This window comes from Thermobia domestica, unplaced genomic scaffold, assembly GCF_964235325.1.
Source record: "Thermobia domestica unplaced genomic scaffold, izTheDome1.hap1.1 HAP1_SCAFFOLD_197, whole genome shotgun sequence".
In the NCBI taxonomy this organism is placed as follows: Eukaryota; Metazoa; Arthropoda; class Insecta; order Zygentoma; family Lepismatidae; genus Thermobia; species Thermobia domestica.
In genome coordinates this window covers 128064-148463 of record NW_027655925.1, presented here as the reverse complement: position 1 = coordinate 148463, position 20400 = coordinate 128064, and the positions used below count along the sequence as shown (strand labels likewise).

At 34.7% G+C, this 20400-nt stretch overlaps 1 protein-coding gene across 2 annotated transcripts in view; it reads right to left on the bottom strand.

Moving 5' to 3' along the window:
* Window positions 1-1817: 1817 nt before the first annotated feature.
* Window positions 1818-20400, bottom strand: part of LOC145676528 (uncharacterized) — a 34545-nt gene continuing 15962 nt past the window's right edge. For both annotated transcript variants that reach the window (XM_081747358.1, XM_081747357.1), the window contains exons 2-4: window positions 17267-18878; window positions 7049-7184; window positions 1818-2204 (exon numbers count right to left, since the gene is read on the bottom strand). In XM_081747358.1, coding sequence (XP_081603484.1) covers window positions 2040-2204; window positions 7049-7184; window positions 17267-18627 — 1662 coding nt within the window. In that variant the 5' untranslated portion in view covers window positions 18628-18878 and the 3' untranslated portion in view covers window positions 1818-2039. The remainder of the gene's footprint in view (window positions 2205-7048; window positions 7185-17266; window positions 18879-20400) is intronic.

Here is a 20400-nt window from a genome sequence, read left to right as displayed (position 1 = left end):
ATGTCCTATTTGGCTTACTGTTTAAGCAAAATATAAAAGAATACGAACAAAAACAATTAAAATACAGTTTGGCCAAACGATCTCCATCCAGTCATTTTTGCATTGAAGTTAAGATAACTTACATAGATTTAATTGTTGCAAGCGAATTCCACAAACAAGTCAATTTTAAAGATTTGTACCTTTAACTTAAACAAAAGTCAGATTTATAAACACTCACATTCAGAAGGGTTTACCGATTGCAGCACTACAGCAATTCCAGAAGAAAGTGTGTTGTCCTTGAAAATATAAGATGCTGTAGCTTGCATTTGTGACAATAACTGGTGGATCGGGGAAATGAAAACGTAAGTGACGAAAACAACGATCTTTTTATTCACTCGTTTCATTCACATAGATCTATGACTTCTTGCCAAATGTCTAAAATGGCAAATTGTGGGTGCCAATTAGTAAGATCCGAAGGAAATTACCACCAATTGAGTTCACAACTGCTAGAGGTGGAAGCTTCAATATCAGCGAAAAACTATAAACAGAAATCAGTCAACTCTTTTCAGCAATGACAATTGAAGAAGATAAAAAGAGAATTAACAGTTGTTCATGTTTTTGCTTAAAGTGTGGACAGTATAAATAAAATAAAATATACTAGTATAATGTTATAACCTATCTGACAAGTTCGTGCGTTTGAAATGAAATCTGTAAGTTTTACGTCCCACGATTATGCCGGTTAGGCTAAAGGAGACGGTGATGATGAGAGATGAGTGAAATGGTGGAATGAAGAAAGTGGGAAGAAACGAGAGAACCCCGAGAAAACCCACGAGCACGGTGTTTGTCCACCACAAAGTTTGCTGTGGTTTGTAGTGGTTTTAAGAGCTTCCAAATTTTTACTGGTGTTTTGTTACACTTGTATAATGAAATTTTGAAACCACTGAGCAAATAGGGGCAGAATATATGGAAGCACCAAGTAAACATTACAGGCTTATATTACATTACTTACAATTATCTATGCCATTTAGGCATTTATGCCTGATAATACATGTTGTGCCTAGTTGTTAGTTATTTATAAGGATTATACTTTTATTGTTACAAGAGGCTAGATTTAGCTTCTTTACTTGTTACGCCTGTATAATCGCGTGGTATCAACTGATTTAACAGAGGTGAAAATGAAACTTAAACTTGTTCCTATGGAAGTAGCCTGTGCAATGAGTTTTTCTATTTTGAAATCTGTAATATCAACATTTGACAGGAAGAATAAGTTATGGAGCGCGCTTTTCGAAAAAGCCGATGCGCTAAATTTGTTCAAAGTAATGGCGTATATTCTCACTATCAGTCAGTAATACACATGTCGAACGGGTGTTTAGAAACTGAAAGTAAACAGAATTTGTGATGGCCGAAATTTGTGTTCAGATGAACTTGACCTATCAAAATTTTCGGGTCCATGACATTTGGGCGCGGCCGTTTGGGCGCAGAACCTTTTACCCAAATAGGTTTACTTACCTATATATGTCGTAGTGAATTTCATAATTATAGAGCCCGGATATGTAGGAAGTGGAAATTTCGGAACATTTCCATAAATAATTTTGCAAAAACTAAAAAATAACATCTTTAACACAGCAAAGTTCCTGCACGTCATGCACAACTTGTCTCTACCAGTTGAAAAGAAATAGAAAGAAACTGCAGCCGACTCTCGATTATCCGGGTCGCGGTACTATGTGGCTTAGTTTAAAAGAATACTTGTTTTTAACAAAATAAGACACATGTAGTAACGGTGGTATGATAACAAAATGCAAAAATTTCCAGTTTCAAATTTGTGTCCGAAATTATACAAATGCCGCTGGTTTCGAGGCTTGCCTTCAGTTCAATCTGGTAACCCTACTTGTAAGTAATAAGAACTATAATTGCAATTATTCTACAAGAGAAGTTCATACGAATTCATAGCTGACTACACTATACTCTATATTTATACAATATACAATGAAAAAATAAAATAAATAAATAAATGATGGTTTTAATGAACAATCGTTTATTTCATTTACATAGAATCCATTTTACCTCATTATTTTTAATTTACCACCTTCTCGTAACTGTTTCAGAGTTAAATTCTTTTCCTTACGGTTCTTCTTTCTTTTCTTCCCACTTGTCTGATCAGCCATTCTGTCTCGAACATTAATACACCGACCACGAAAAACAGTGCGATGAAGTGTCAGAGCTTTCTGTGTTAAAAAGAGAAAACAATATATGATCTATGAAAATGTATTTGATGTTCAGAAATATGTAAAATTCAATCTCAAGCATGAAAAAATAAAGTAATAAATAAAACAAAAATCTGCTAAGGCAAGAAAGGATACATGGTTGCTCCAATATATATATATATATATATAGGGTGTTAATGAACTATACCGACAAACTGTAAGAGGTGATTCCTCACATCAAAATAAGATAAAAAGTTCATACGGACCTATTCCGAAAAGTGCATAGTTTTAGAGCTAGGGCTGTCCAAGATCGTGAAAAAGCTGAATTTCAACACGTCCTATTTCGAGTTTCAGAAACTGTGGATAGTGGTTCTTATCAGCGTAAAGGAAGTCACGCATACACAAACCAAAAATGCATATTACATCAATTTTGAATGGATGTGCTCTATACAGGGCATAATTCTCAAATTTGGTCTCAATTGAGTTTTCAGATATATCCTGATTCCAAGGAGGGTCCAAAGTAGGCAGGAGGTAAGCCTTAACAACAATCGATATTCAGTGCTTCGGAGGGAAGTCGAAAGTGTTAGGAACCGGCAGCTCCATGTTTCTTTGTGTTCGGAATAACGTATGATGCGATGTATTTCGTCACGCTATATTTCACGTTTTCTTCACTTATAAGCGTAAAAGAAAACATCACATCATGCGTTTTCCCGAATACGAGAGACCGTGTTGCAGACGATCCTTAACACTTCCGACATCCTGCTAAAGGATTCCATGTCCACTGCTGTCAAGGCTTATCATTTGCCTACTCTGGACCAATCATAAAGTCAGAGCATATCTAAAAATTCGGTTGATGGCATGTCTGGGAATTTCACCCTGCAGAGAATACTCTGCACACCCACTGAACATCAATTAAATATGCATTTGTGAATTGTGTATGCCTGACTTCCTTTACATTCATAAGAACCACCACTCCACGACTTCTCGAATTCGAAACAGGGCCTCTTGAAATTGGGCTCTTTTCCGATTTTGGACAGCCCTAGCTCTGAAACTATGCACTTTTCCCCACAGGATCATAGGAACTTTTTGACTCATTTTAATGTACGGAATCACCTCTTACAGTTTGTCGGTATAGTTCATTAACACCCTGTATGTATATATATATATATTCAGAATAAGCGCAAAATACTGCACGTATATACATCAGGTATTAGTATCAGCCCTTCCGGCTGGTCTAATAACTAGCTTACACGCCTTTGTCGTACATGTCACGGGTTCTTCAGTTCCCGATAGGAGAGCACTAAACACTTAACTTGGTTCGAACTTCACCTTTAACACCTTTGACATGTTTCATAATCAGATGCTTTACTCTGGGGCCAGCAACGTTCACTGGCTTATTGAATAATACGTGAAGTGCGCATAACATATATGCACATGGCTCCCAGAAATACACTAAATGTGCATAAAATATATGCTCATGGCGTTAACTGTATGTTCACTTCTCATAAACAAGAAATCTATGTAATATTAAGAGCCAACAATACCTCAATAATACTATGCAATATTAGGAACTAACAATGCTTCGACAAACCGATAGACAACACTCTATGCAATATTGAGAGCCAACAATACTTCAACAAATAACAACACTTTGTAATATTAAGAACCAACAATATCTCAGAAAACAACAATACTATCTAATGTTGAAAGTGAACAATATTGTATAGAAATATTGTTCGGTACAGAATAGATTTTGATTCTACAATTGAAGAAAATCTTTAAAAAATGATCACTGTTTAAAATACTGTATTTTTTGTTCTGTTTTTAATTTCTTAAAATGAATTGTTTATTCCAACAGCAATACAAAAAGATTCATTTTAATTCTACATGAACCAGGAAGAATTTAAATAGTGTACCGGTATCAGAGAAAAATATGTCATATTTAGTTTCCGTATTTCAAAATAATTAGAAAAATCAACAACAAACGATTACATTCTTTGCATGTACTGTATCTCTTATTTACTATTCTCAATATTACTTGTCCAACGCAATTCCGAACGAACTTTCCAAATAAATCATACTTTATATCTACAGATTTTAAAAACTCTATCTCTTTCTATTGCCATATTGTGTTAAAAAAAAAAAAAAAAAAAAAAAAACTATCTGTTAAAATGCTACAATTGCAATAAAAATGCATGAGCTCTCCGACCTCTAATTCTTGACTTCAACCCTTCGATTTACGATTGTTTGTAATTTCACGTTTAACAAAGAGGTGAATAAATTCAGTTTCACGTACTTTAAATAAACTATTTAAATACATTTTTACATAAAGTTTATGTTTTGAAATTATTGTTCAAAGCCTTTGTATTTTAATAAGCCATCTCCAAAATCAATGCAAATGAATTGTGCTGCCTTCTTTGGAGTTTTTTAAAGTATATGTTTGTCGACGTTTATATGTTTGTGGCTAATCCTTTCGACAATGAGATCTCGGAAACTACACTGAAGAAAGATTATGTTTTCACTGATCGATTGCAAATTTTGCGTAGATTGTCCAGTTCTAATTGGATATTTAAAAAACATGGCAATTATTTCTTTATTACGTTTTTACGGATACGCTGAAAGTGTTGAAATTAAAAAAAAACTTAACTAAAACAACATATCCTACGCATTATACATTCCAACATCATATTGTTATATATAGGTGTCTCAGGCGTTTGTTTCATGGCCAAATAATAATGAAATAGGAAGAATAATCATTTCTCCAGTCTAAGATGAATCTTTACTTTTGGGGTGTTTTGCCCCATGAACACCATATATAACTGACATTATAATTAATTGTGTATGTAATGTATTTGCTTATTACATACTGCATGCAAGAAGAAATAAAACACTGGTCATACATGAATTAGAAACTCCAACCCGAAGTAGGCTCAAATCTTGCAAACGGTGCGAGATATTCAGAAAAAATAATCGAAAAAATCTCCCCCTATAGGGACATGTACAGATGTTGTGAGGAATGGAAAGGAGATTTATGCTCATATACAAATGATATACTGTGTAGAGAGCGCAGGTTCAGCTAGTCTATATATTAAAATGCTAGATTTATATGCTTGTCCCCAAGAAAAGCTTATATGTTTGTCTCCAATGACAATGAGATCTCGAAAAACAACGAGTGCTAGAAACGTGGCGTTTTCACTGGTCGATTCCAAATTTTGTGTAATTCCAATTCTAACTGAATATTTAAAAAATGTGATCGTTATTTGTTTATTACATTTTTAGGGGTATAGTAGAAGTGTTGAAATTTTAAAAAAGCATCATATCCTACGAGTTATACATTCCAACACCAGTGTTGTATACAGTGGTTGCATATCTCTCAGGCGTTTATTTCATGGCCAAATGATAATGAAAAACAAAGGATAACAATTTCTGCAGTCTAAGATGAATGTTTATTGTTTGGGGTGTTTTGCTCAATGAACACCATATACCACTTATATTATAATTAATTGTGTATGTAATGTATTTACTTATTACATACTGCATATAAGAAGAAAACACTGATCATACATGGCTTAGAAACTCCAACAGGAAATAGGCTCAAATCTTGGAAACGGTGCGAGATATTGAAAAAATGTTCCCTTTATGGTACTCCTTGCCGATTTTTATCAACGTGTCTTTCAGTTATGTCTGTAAGGGGACATGTACAGATGTTGTGAGGAATGACAAGAAGATTCTTGCTCATGTGTGAATGATGCGCTGTGTAGAGAGCACAGGTTCAGCTAGTCACAAGTTAAAATTTCATAATCTCTTCTGTATATTTTCGAAGTTGAAATACAGTGGTTGGATTTCGATCGGTAACTGAACTTGGATAATTTGACGGAAGGACTAAAGAAGATTGGTATAGAATAATGCCATGGAAATATTAAATGACTTGAGTTGATTTTGAGTTTAACATCCCTTTTAGCAGCGAAGCTATATGAGACGAAACCTACTGATTAACGTGGAATCCAAACCACATGAGCTCCAGCCGAGAATTGAAGCCGGGTCTCCCACGCCAAAGGCGCGTACGCTAACCGCTTAGCCATGAAGGAGCTCTACGCAAGTATAAAAGGGTAGTAAGAAATTCATATATGAACTGATAAGTGTTGGCACAAAGACATGACAGAGAAAAATGTAATTGGAACAGCAATTTGTTTAGCAAAATGTAATTAATCAAAATTTGTTTAGAACAACCAGTGAAAACAATGTTTTGGGAGAAAGAAAGGTTAAATGTTTTGGCTTTGCAAATAATATATTCCAGTTTTCGGTGAGAAATGTAAATTAAAAATTAACATGATATTAGCAAACTTAGGAGCTGTAAAGAGTACGTAATAGAACTAAGTGATGATAACAGAAAAGCAATGGTAATTTGGAAGGTATATATATATATATATATATATATATATATATATATATATATATATATATATACCAAATGGGAAAAAATTGGACACGCGACCACTTTTATTATTAGTGAAGATGCCAAAGTAAATAAGAAATATAAACAAGGAAACAAGGACAGGAATAGGAAAAGAAGCAGTTCAGAAGAAAGAAAGAAAAGCTAAAAAAAAGTATTTTGGAAGGTTTCTTCTGAAGGAAATAAACTTACATAATACATAAAGTACAAGTTAACATATATTTACTGTATCCTTCCTCAAAAGACTATTTATCAATAAGAACTAAATAACCAGATTGTAAATTCACGGTAATTTATTAATGCTGACATGGAATCACGTGAACAACTAGCTTTGTATATGAAAAATAAATGACAATCTATTCCGTTAAGAATTTGAGAACAATGAAAATTTATTGTCTCATTATATTGTTACCTTATAAGCTGTTCCATCAGCAACTTCTATAAATGCAAATCCTTGTGGCTTCCTGGTATCCTTGTGGACAGGTAATTTTACGGACTTCAAATTCCCTACTATCTCAAAATGCTTCGTTATTTCTTCCACAGTCGCACTGAAATAACAGAGACTCAATAAATTCGTACAAGAAGAGAATGAAAGAACATAACTAACAACATAACTGATCAGTGAGCCAATAGTAAGCAAGTACCTAATTGGTATTTCTATGATTAGACCAAATTATGAGATTTTTGTTGTACTCTTTCTTAAATTATTCCAAGTATATAAATGAATGGTTTCTCTTTCTGAGTGATTACTGTTGCACTTTAGTTTCTTTTCTTCTTCCATATTGATAAATTTTAAAAGGCTTTGTCTTTGTGCTGTATCCTTATGGATTATCATTACTATTTTTGGAAAACATGGTTAAAAACTCTTTTCAAGCGAAATAATTGCATTTTGGTGGTAATATTACTGTTATTACAATAGAGTCCCTAAAACTCGGTACTCGATAACCCGGCAGTCCGGATAACTCGGCCATATCCTGGCAGGGCGAAAAAACCCCGCGTGCAGAGCTGTTCAAGGTCATTGTCAGGTATTTTTCTGAGGTCTGTCTTATCAGGTAAATTACTGATGGTATATATTAATTTTCATTTTCATGTGTAGTAAAGGCATAGTTCATAAAGTACGTACTTTTCCTTTGTTTAAGGGTAATTGGGCAGTGTATTCTCTGTTGTATTCTCAAGTAACCAATACATAGAACTACAGTACTGATTTTCTGAGGAAACACTCATTCTTTTCTAACCTCATTCCCGGTAATCCGGCATTTTCACAAACTCGGTCACCCTTCGGTCTACATTAGGCCGAGTTTTCGGGACTCTAATGTAGTATTATTTTGTTGATACTTTGAATAAAGATATAAATTGTCAGATTTTCCCTCAAAGCCATTGCGCCATATCTCAGAAAAGTATTTCCTCATTATTACTCAATAACTCTTTGACACAAGCCACACATCACAGTATTAATTACATCATAATCTTATAATTACTTAATGAAACAATAGGATGCAAGTTAAATAATAAGGTGTGCTGCAAAATGATACGACCATCGGTGTTATTCCACGTAACAAAGATTACAATTTTCTGGTATGTGCTGGATAAAGAAATTGAAAAAAAAAAAAAAACAAAAAAAAAAAAAAAAACAAAAACAACAACAACAACTGAAAAGCCGGATTTTGCTGTTGCAAAATCACACGATTACCATGTGATAGGAGGCGTTACTTTCCACTGGTAAAGACTGGTAACGCTATAAACCCTTCCAAGATGGTCACGTAAGCACAGCACTGGGTGTGTAAAGTATTTTTCGTATGCAGAACTGACAAGTAAGAAAATTGATCGGAGGTGCGCTCTATCAGCGTATGAAAAGGAGCGAACTATCGCTTATAATACTGAAGAAATGTCGGCCAGAGCTATAGGTAGGTAACTTGGGCGCACCGCATGTCTGGTGCATAATTATTTGAATCTGGGACAAATTATAGTGTAAAGAAGTCGACTGGAAGACCACGGAAACTAACACTGAACAAAGTAAGAAATGTAGTTCGTACGTTTGGTGGTGACAGCACAAGCCTAGGACACATGTCACGTGGTTCCACCATTAGTGTTCACAAATTAACTCTGTGCACGTTATACAGCAGTGCAACGTGTTACAACACAAGAAAATTCAGCCTCGGCTCACAACCAATTACAAGACAAGAGAATATGCTGGACGAAAGAACATGTGAACTAGAAGGGAGAATGGTGGCCAGCTATAACGAAATGAAATTTAATTTGGATGTGCCAAATGGGTGGCATATTACTGACGTGATTTGAGAAATGATAACAGATCTTTTCCAAACGGCAGTGCGGTGGGGTGGGTTTGATGCTCATGATTGAAACATACTTGGCTATCCTTTCTTTTGCCGTGTCAAGATCACTGACTATCAAACTATGCTAGAAGATAACATACTTTCTTTCGCTAGTGTGATCAGTGGACCTTTGTGGATGTTTCAGCCGGATAATGCTATTATTAATGTAGCTAATTCCACAAAGAACGCAACACTGTGCATAGCGAATTGGCCTGCAATCTCGTCGGACCTCAATTCAATGGAAAATACTTGGGGTGTGTTGTGTTAGCTAGTGTATGCTGGAGATAGATTTGAAAGATGTCATTATTGCTGCATGGGATGAAATTGACATTTTCATCTAACAGAAATTAATGAATACCACATTTGATAGAGTTTTTGAAAAATGGTTTATACACAGGATATTACGTACAGTGCTTGCATCATTTTGCAACAGTGCATTTGTTCATATATTGATTGTTTCTTGTATTATTTCATATCATTAATGGAATTATTCTATTCTAACTCATTTTAGCTATTCTTCCATATAATAAATGTAGTAATTGTTTCATTTGCTGCGACTTGTTGTCAGTGTTACACTACAAATCCCATCATTTTTATTTTCCATTCGCTTTTAGTACCTATACAAGCATTGGCCGTATCATCTTGCAACGCACCTTAAAAAGAAAAGACCCAACACTCAGTCACTTAAATCACCCGACTAAAAACAAACCGCAAACAGTTTCAGAGATAAATTCTCACCATCATGGGTGCGTTTTCTAAGCACCTACTTTGCTACCACCAAAGAAGGTGGATAAAGATCGGCCACTTCTTGCCTATGATAGTTATAAAAAGTAAAAATGTTCATAAAAGTCAGTATGTCATGTGACTACGAATAAATAAATAAAATCTTTCAGTTTAATGTCCCACGATTACGCCCGTAACGCTAAGGGAGATGAAATATGACTATGAAGTTCAAGCATCAAACAATATATCTCTGTAAGATGCTTCTGAAAAGTATGTAGCAAGTCACATAAAGTAGACTGCAAACAAAGCATAATTGTTGGTTGATACTCTTGTCAGTTTAGGCATTTTTTCGAACTTGCAACAATAATCTTAGGAACCACACTACACAAATGTTTCATGATAAGCTTATTAACCTTAGTATTCACCAAAACAAGAAGGATATTGGTGCATGAAGCGCCTAATACTAAAATTATTGTTGCAGGTTCGAAGAAACGTATAAGCTTGCAGAATATCAACATCTTTGTTCTCTAGGTTCTTTATGTGACTTGCAACAGTGTTTCACATGCATCTTACATAAATGTAACATTTAATGCTCGAACTTCATATTCATACGATATATTGGGTTTTATGAACACTTTTACTTTTAATAACTACCATAGGCGGAAAAAGATTTTTTTTTTTTTTTTTTTTAACCCTCCACCTTACTGACGAATCTTATTTTGCCTTACTTTATAACCTAGTTTACTCGGATGCATTAGGTGAATGTAGGACTTGTATTGCCATCATCATTTTCTGTCCTTTCTGAGAAAACATTCGTGCTGAATTGGAGATGTTCATTCTTTTATAGTTTCAAAATCAATGAAAAGATTATTTCTCGGGGTGGGTATCTTTCTCTCATACAAAATTGCTTCTCTTCTGCTGACGTCGGCATTCTGTCTTTCTCAAAAAGTAAGAACGAAGGACACTCGTGAGAGCAACATATACACGGCCATAGAGGACAAATAGTACTGACACATACTCGTACTGTCAAAGTCATTAATTGGATTCTATTCGAGTCTCGTGACAGCCAGTTTTCTCGAGTCCAGGAAGGCAACTATCATCATAGAGGTCTGTTGCTCCGTCTCTACCTTACTGCTCATTCACAAATAACCTACAAGTTGAGAATATATGAATGCGTCTTTTATGATGAAGCTCATAGTCCTAACATAATTCTTTCAACTAATCACTAACTAACTAATTAACTCTATGGCTATGTAACTCGGAGGTTCAATGCCGCATTCACAAAAGCTCTCCACTGACTTCTTTCATTAGTCAACTGGATCTAGTTTCTAAGGGTACACGGAAAGAAGGGGCTAATCGACATTTTACATTTTTTCCAGAAGAAGCAATTTAAAATGTGGATGGGTCTCTTCTTTCTTTGTATGGCTTTTTTTCTCGTGTAAGTTTCTCTGCAACGAGTTACTTTTTTCACAATATTCGTAGTGCATTTAGAAGTACAAACTAGCGCAAACAAGTGGTGTCCATATCGGCTTTTTCGTAAAAGTTTTGATGAGCCTTTTTTTCCCATGTACCCTTCCTTTGTATCCGTACTTCTGCGAGATCCATCTTAACACTGCCCCCCCCCCCCCCCATCTGCATCTTCCTAATATGAAATGATATGAAATGACTAAATGAAGTACATTGTCACAGAATCATGGGTCATTCACTTTAACCTAAAAAATTAGATACTTTGTTTAAACTTGCTTTATTAAGATCTTACCATCACACAGTACGGATTAAGATGATAGTTTCAGACTAACATTCGATCAGCTAAGAAATACTGCATTTTACTTGTTTTAAGCAAAATAAATGTGATTTAAATCATTGATTTAAAAAATCATCCGTTTCAAATCACTTTGATTTACATCGATTAACTCTGCTCAGAACCATTATACTGAACATGATAGGTGGTGGAAAAGTGATGTTATAGCCTAGGCAAGTGGGTACAATTCTCTACCATATGGATTAAACGAGCTTCTGTAAAAGTATTTCCCTTGCCTATGTCTTGAGAATATTGGCAGCAGCCAGCGAAAATTCGACGTTTAACATATTTCATTGAACTTAACTACAGGAAACGGAAGTTGAGATTATACGGAGTAAACTAAGAGCTTCATACTCATCGCATATATACCAAGAATCAATTTGTATTTTCGAGGAACACGATTTTCATCCTCATCCTTAGCTTACTTATGTTTGAAAAAGACCAGAAACGTAAAAGCATGTGATAAGGTGAAAACGCGCCACTTCACGTCAGAAAATACTATAGCACATGAACACCACTGTAACTATGAAGCTATCATTATGCACTGCTTACTGGTTTTAAACTCTTCTTTCTTTGCAACTGGTGAAAGTATGAAATAAAAAAAAAAAAAAAAAAAAAAAGCGTTTAATTTATGAATGTAATGTAAAAAAAAAAAAAAAAAAAAAAAAAAAACTCCTTGATTTTGCATTCAGTTGTAGTTCTTGCTTTTTCCATTAAACGTGCATCAGCAATATTATGCTCATTTTCTCTAACATGTAATGACAGTTCAGATAACTGTTGAGAACTGAAAGTCCCAGTAGCACGAACATAAATTATTCTGGTATAAATATTTCCTTTTGGTTTGACCCATATACCTATAATTTTTCACATTAGCAAGTGACATTGTAAATCCCACTAACTTGTTAAGAATAGAAAAAATAAGATTTGAAGTTACTTGGGTATTTCCCAATTAATTCTGGGGAAACTTCTGAAGTATTAGTATTATATTTTTGAAATACTTTGTTTATTTTTGGATAAATATGCGCAACCAAAGAAATACCAATCCATTTTACCATGATTGGTTGTTGAGCGGATGGTTGTAAATATTTTTGTTAAACATGTTTGTACCACTTTGTTAGAAAAGACTTTTGAAACCATTCTCATGTCCTATTTTTATGAGGTACTATGTTTCCTGATTATGATTCTCGAGAAGTCTGAGAGTATAAAAGCTCTCGTTTCTAAAACAAAATAAAATAAATAAATAAATAAAAATTAAAAAAAAACTCCACACATTCATTTTCTGAAGGCAAGAATTACTGGATTGGAGATGACTGTAAGCTACTATATCACCGGCTCAATAATACTCAATATAATACTATAAGTCTATAATATTGTAAGTCAATAACATATAATGACTGAGACATTAGCAGCTAAAAAAAGATCATAATCGAGAGACAAATTCATTCGGTTCTACTGTGCGCAAATAAGCGAACGTTTCTACCGTATATCAGTTTCCTTGGATGTAACAATACGTTTACTGATTTACCTACAAATGTGTGTTGATGGATTTCTCGGATAAAAATCTGTAACATACCATATTCTGTACTACACAATTTTGAGATATGAGAGGTATTTAGAGAAAAAGTTTTCTATCCACTGATGATGACGAAAGATCCAGTCGAAACCACATGGAATCAAATCCATCTAGACGCTCTTCTAGGTAAGTCAGTAGTTACTTAAAGAACATAAGGAACACTTATTCAATTTTTTCATTCACTTGCATGTTCTCTGAAAACAGATTAAGCGCATACACACATGAAATATTTTGAAACTACTCGGTTTTTCTTCTTCCAGCAGTAAAGATTTTGACCTTTCTTACTATTTCTTGCATATCTGATTACTGTTTCAATAGGTGTCTACGTCCTTCGTCAAACCTACGCAAAAATTTTAAAAGGTCAATGAAAAATGAAACTACAAAATGTCTGAATCAAAAGAATTTGTAAGTAGTTTGTTTTCTAAATGTTAAAAAAAAAAAAAAAGTGAGTTATTAGGTACAACTAAGACTAGGGAAAATAATGTTTAAACGTGAAATAATCAGACATTGCAAAACCACGCTTAGGAATTGTAACTATCTTTCTACTTACAGGTTTCTGTAATTCCTTAATCTTTAAAGTTCCAAGCTTTAGACTCTCCCCTGGTCTTGATCACGTAGGTTAAAAACAGGAAGAAAAAGAACAGAAAAAATTAACTGAAATCTTTAAGTTTAACGTCCCACGGTTATGCCAGTTAGGCTAAAGGAGACGGTGATAGTGAGAAATAAGTAAAATGGTGGAATGAAGAAAGTGAGAGGAAACGGGAGAACCCCGAGAAAACCCACAAGCACGGTGTTTGTCCACCATAAAGTCCATACGGCGCGAGCTGGGATCGAACCAGGGACCCCAAGCACCGGAGGGGAGCGCTCTACCACTGAGCCACCACGCCCCCTGAGAAAAAGAACAAAACATCAAGGAATAAAAATGACTTACCAAGGGGAAGAACTGTGTGCAAACACGTTGTCAAGTGCGTCAGCGGTCTGCAGATGATGATAAACCAAATATGGCGGAGTCAGTTTGTATGCCTTTTCTGTATTTTGTTGGAAGGCTGCCAATTCATGTTATTTTTATTGTCATGTCAATGCTGTGAAAATTTTGTGATAACCGCCTCCCATTCGTTACTCAGCCATCCTTGTCTAGATTTTTTTTTTTTTTTAAATGAATAAATAAATTTTCAAAAGCCAGTCTCTCTACTTCATTTCTAGCTCCAAATAAAATTTTTGAATCTTCTACCATGTGTTGCGTTTCTTTTAAATGTTTCGATAAACCTGACATCGGATTTTTCGCTTTCGAATTCCTAATGTGTTCCTTTACTTGGACTTTTAAATTTCTTTTCATTTTGCCTATATAACTCCCTTGGCAACTGCATTTTATTTCGTAAATACACGATTTTTCATTGGGATCCGTCTTCTTTTCTGAAGTGTTAGGTGGTTTTAAAGGTGTACAAAACCGTATTGTGTATAGATTTTATTTACTACAGTTGTCTATCTGGGGGAAATAGGCAATCTAATCCATTTTTTATCCTTTATGTCGGTTTCAGGTTTATTGGACTTACATTCCTTTTAACCCGATTATACCAATTATTTAATAATGAAGCTCGGTACCCATTCAGACTACCCAGTTTCATCAGGTATTCAATTTCTGTCTGTAAATCTGATTTTAAAGAAGTAAGACGTATGGCTCGCAAAAGGAAATTCTTTCAAATATTTGCTTTGGTACCTGCTAAATGTGCAGATTTATAATGAATGTACTGTGTAGCTGCTGTTGGCTTGTGATGGACACTGGTAATGAATTTGTTGTTATGCCTTCTTATACAAAGACCTAGGTACATAAGACTACCGTCCTTTTCTTCTCAATCATGAATCTCAAATTGTTATGAATATTATTTAATTCTTTAATAAGTAATCCAGTTGTGAATCGTCCTTGTACAAGAAAAGTACATCGTCAACATATCTATAATATCATATCGTATCAAGTTTCCGTTCTTTCAAAATTCCACTTTCAACCATAAGACGTACTAGATTAGCTAACAATGGTGATAAAGGATTTCCCATAACCAAATCTTCAACTTGATAATAGATAATACCTCCAAATACGAATATATTGTACTTAAGGCAACATTCAAGAAGATTAAGAATTTCATTCATTTCTGGAGTACAAAGGTTTTTACTGTACAAGATGTTAGTAACTGATTCAAAAACTAATTGCAAAGGAATGGACAGATACATGGCTACAACATCAATTGATGCTATTTTGAGGTTATTTGCATTAACTAAATTACGTATTTGTTGTTTTACCTCGAAACTATTTTTTACGCAAACTCTTAAAATAATTCACAAGCCATTTGGCCAATTTACACTTGGGATGGCGTTGACCTGAAATAATAGGCCTAACAGGAACTTCTGCCTTATTTATTTTTGACAGGCCGTATAAAATAGGTAATCCGGGATCAGATATTTTAAGAGTTGTCCTTGTTGAATCATCTAAAATTAGAGATCTGGTAATTGTCTTGTTGGTATGAGCTATGACTTTTTGCAAGGGATTAGACTCCAATCTAACAATAGCACTTCCTTGCACTTTGTCAAAGATTTTTTCCCTGTACTTATCTTTTGGGATAACGACGTATTTATTATCTTTATCCGCCTTAATACACCAGTTGTTATGTTCTGATAGCCAAAATTAAATCTACACAAGGGATGGCTGACTGACGAATGGGAGGCGATTATCAGAAAATTTTCACAGCATTGGCATGACAATAAAAATAACATGAATCGGCAACCTCCCAACAAAATACAGGAAAGGCATACAAATTGACTCCGCCATATTTTAGTTTGCTTTAACATCATCTGCAGACCGCTGACGCACTTGACAACGTGTTTGCACACAGTTCTTCCTCTTGATAAGTTCGTTCCTTCTTAATCCTTGATGTTTCTGTTCTTTCTCTTCCTGTTTTTAACCTCCGTGACCAAGACTCTAGGGGAGAGTCGAAAGCTTGGAACTTTAAAGATTCAGGAATTACAGAAACCTGTAAGTAGAGTGAATTAGTCAATTGCATCGAAAAACTGTAAATATATTTTATAAACTCAGTTACGTCAATTCTTTCAGGTTATAACTTTTTGCGAACTACGTTTGACACAATATATCCAAGGTATCTTAATCTATTTATACGAAAGTGACTGTGAGTTTATACGAGGAGAGTCTGAAAATAAGTTTCCTCTCTCGTTTTCCCCAGAAAAGCGAACAGTAATGGGAAGAACTAAGTAGTGGGTGGTTGCACGTGTATCACCAGCGATGAAATAGCGGAGGACAGTTCCGGTTTGAAGAAGACTCTCGACGGCATACGCTTTGGAAGCAATGCTGAAGTCACAGAAGCTGTTCGACGCTTCCTCCGTATGCAAAGCCCTGAATTTTTCCTGGAAGGGTTTTCGAAGCTTATAAACCGGTATGACAAATGTTTCAATGTACGTGGTACTTGTGGAAAAACAAAGGTACGTCTGAATCTTGAACGCCACATATTATTTTTGGTCTTGCATCCCCACCTCTAGCCTCAGGCGTCTGGGGAAACTTATTTTCGAACTCCCCTGGTATGTTACCTCATCACGCAATAACTACTAAACCAATTAAAATAATACTTGGTATCATCATCAATCTTAGGTCTCTCAAGGATCTTATAACATTGACAACTATAGGAAAAGGGGAAGAGCGATGAATGGGAAGTGGTGAATGTAAAAATAATCGAAAACAACCGATACAAGTGCCCAATTCACAGCTGCTAAGGTTGCCGAGATGAATAGTGGCACACCCGATGTCCTTTAAGTGCAAGTTTAGTGTCCATAAGCATAAGGGGTGACATTATGGATTTTTATATTTCAAGCAAATGTGTATCCCTCAAGGAGAGGGGCTCAAATATTTTCCAGAAACCAATTTTTCCGGTGTGAGGAAGGGGCATTTCAGCTAGTAATAGAATACATAAGAAATAGAAACACGTAAACAAGAAATAAAAAACAATCTCTAGTGCTAGAAGAAAAACCTAATAGTTTTTGAATTATCACAATGTTTATGCTCTATATCTGTCTTCAGGGAAATGGAGGTGAATGTAAAAATGTAAGTCAGTAAATATTTAACAGATAGCGACAGTTCAATCCTCTTGTAACTTAACAGTAATAAAAATATGACAGAAATTTGTAATGCTGTTTACTTACTCATAAGGTATATTTCCAACAAATAAAATGTATCGGTGAGCTTTCGAAGATTGTGTTGCTCCTTCTTTCTTGTCTTTTGAAGATGAAATATCCGTACTCTTATCTTCATCTGAATGGTTATTATTATTCTTTTCATTACTGGAATTTGCACCCTTGTCTTCTACATCGAGTGTGTCAGTTTCTTGTGGTTTGTCCACGTTCGTCGCCGAGTCATTTCCTTGTAGTGATGTGCTTTGATCTCCCCCAGATTCATTGGCGGTCACTGAAGGTGCCACCTTAAAAGATAAAAAATTTTTGCCATCATCTTCAAATTTTGGTTTCTTTCGCTTTTTCTTCCGTCTTTTCTTCTTATTCTGATTTTCACTGGAATTTGCAGAGTTTTCTTCATTAATTTTCTTAAAAACTCTCGTTAAAAATGTCCTCACTTCTTTGCGAAGATGATTTTCTTGTTCACTGTCAATTTCTTCTTCTTCTGCATTAATTTCCTCCGATTTTTTCTGCTTTTTCTTTGTGGTAGAGTCTGTTTTTGAAGACTGTGTATGATCATTAGCGGGACTGACTACTTCAGATTTTGAATTCATCGTGTCTTTGTTTGAATCCGATGCCGTGTTTTGTTGTTGACGATTTGTTCTAACAGACTTCTTCTTTCTTTTGTGAGTCTTTGAAGGAACTTTCGAAATCGTCTCGGTTTCACTTGTTGAGGGCATACCGAACACAAAGTGTTCTTTAATATCATATTGTGGAGCTCTTACAAATTGACCTGCTACATTTTGATTTCCATTATCTGAAGTATCTTTTGCATTAATCAACTTCTTATTTTTATTACGTACATCTGAGATTTTCTTTTTACGATCTTCTATATACCAGTTATTTCTTCCAGGGAATTCGTTATCACCATTGCCGTCATTTTCGTTGCATCTGTAACCACTAGATGAAGAAAGACTCGTACAGCTATTTGTACTGTCAAGATGAACATTACTAGAAACTTTCACTGCTTTTCGCGTAGATGATTTAATAACAATTGGAAGAAATTGGTTTTTGTCACTCACGTTCGTTGTCTCTACATTTTCTCCGGACTTTTTCTTCACTATTTCAGGCATTTCTTCACTATTATCTCCTACTGCCTTTATTTTATCTCCCGTAGTAGATTCAGTATCAGTATTTAAATACGTGTTATGTATATTCTGATATATCTCGTTACATGTTTCGTCCTCAGAATCATTTTCATCACTTGATGAACCACTCATGCTGATATCATCACTGCTCTTAAATGCTCTTTCGCCCGCACGAAGTACACAAGGTTTATCACCTATCTTTTGTTTTTTTGTCGATTTCACGACTCCGACTTTGGACCTTTTCATCGCTGTTTTAGATGAAAACTTCTTCTTTGTGGACACTTTCTTTGTTAGGAACTGACAACGACTTAATAGTCCTAATAGGACCTGTAGCCTGGATCAGTTGAGGTATATTTTCTCCTTCACCGCTTTCTTCAGCAACTATTATACTCTTGAGCGTAGTACTATGCTTTTTAAATGTTCATTCTTCAAAATATGCAAGAAATGAGTTTTGTATCATACCCATGTTTATGTACGCAAAGGTACACTCGAGTTCCCTGAAATTAAAACAGAAATATTGTTAAATACTGAATACTGATATAAATGTTCTACAATAATAATAATAATACAGTAAAGGCCCGATTATCCGCGAGTGCCGCGAAGTTTTTTTGAACTCTGCTGCAGTCGTGCTTAATTATTTTCTGTAAGTAGTCGCTGCGGAGACTGAGACTCCGCATGCAAATACATACTGTATGTTCTAAAACATAAAAATGAATTGCATTGTAAAAATCAATATTTCCAACAATAGTACACGTTTCGAATTGCAGCTCTACTTTGATATGCATAAACCGTAGTAATTAGTGATTTAGACGTAAAGGTTTCTTCTGTACTGTACATACTTTAAAAGTTTTATTATGTTTTTTGTACAATAAAACATAGTTTTTATGCTGAAATATTTTTTTCCGTATTTGCACCTCATTTTTAGCCTTTTTTCGGGTTATCCGCGGCAACCTTGACACCGAATTCGCGGATAATCGTGGCTTTACTGCAATAATAATAAAAAGTCAGACTGGAATCTGCCATGTGCAGTTTCCCAGAATATGTAGAACGAAAAGTACTTTCACAGATAAACAACGTAAGTATAGTAAATTCAAAATCTTTACCTTCCACCCCAACTGCTGCTTGTGTTTGGATTTATTCTACATAATAATCCAGTTCTCTCTGGAATCACCCTTAAATGCAGGCGTGACGCTAGCCAGAATTTTTTTTCTTTCGTTTTAATTTTTTGTCACATTTTTACTTTAAAACCTATATTTTATATATATATATATATATATATATATATATAGAAGCGTTCAATAAAGTCAGAAGATATATATATATCCGAGTGTATACTCCTGTCAATTCTATTGAACACTTCTGACTTTTTCTGCAAAGAAACCTGTTGCCTTAACTTCTGTAACTATTTCTTAACGTCCACCGCTGTTAGTTACTTAAAACTGTTCACGTGCTTGCAAAATTGTAGAATATGTATAAGTTAACACCTTGTGCACTCAGAGTGCTAAAAAGTCAATTGAGGTATTTTATGTTTGAAAACACTTTTGTACAATATTGACACTTACGCACCTATTCTTTTTTCTTATAATTAACCATTCCACCTAGTTGATTTTAACATCGATACTATTAGTTTTTGTTTTAATTTTGTATTTTAATTTTAATGACTGTACTAATTGTAATTCCATTTCTCTTTTCTTCCAGAAAACGTCTTACTCTAAACTATGGCTTCCGCAGTGATTATGAACATCAATGTTGATATTTGATTCCTGTGTGAATAAAAAGCACTGTGTTCATTACCTGTTCAAAACTTCTAAATACATTATTTACATTTGAAAAAAAAATAATGATAATAATAAAATTAGATGTGCGTATGTTTAATTGTAGTTAGCAATTTATTATATTGTTCCCCCAATGATGCAGGTTCCAGCTATCGAAGTTCAGTTCAGGTCTTGTTGTTCTGATGAGACGGAGAAAAGATTCTAGGCTATGAATCTTAAAAACACGCAACCCAAGGTTAATGAA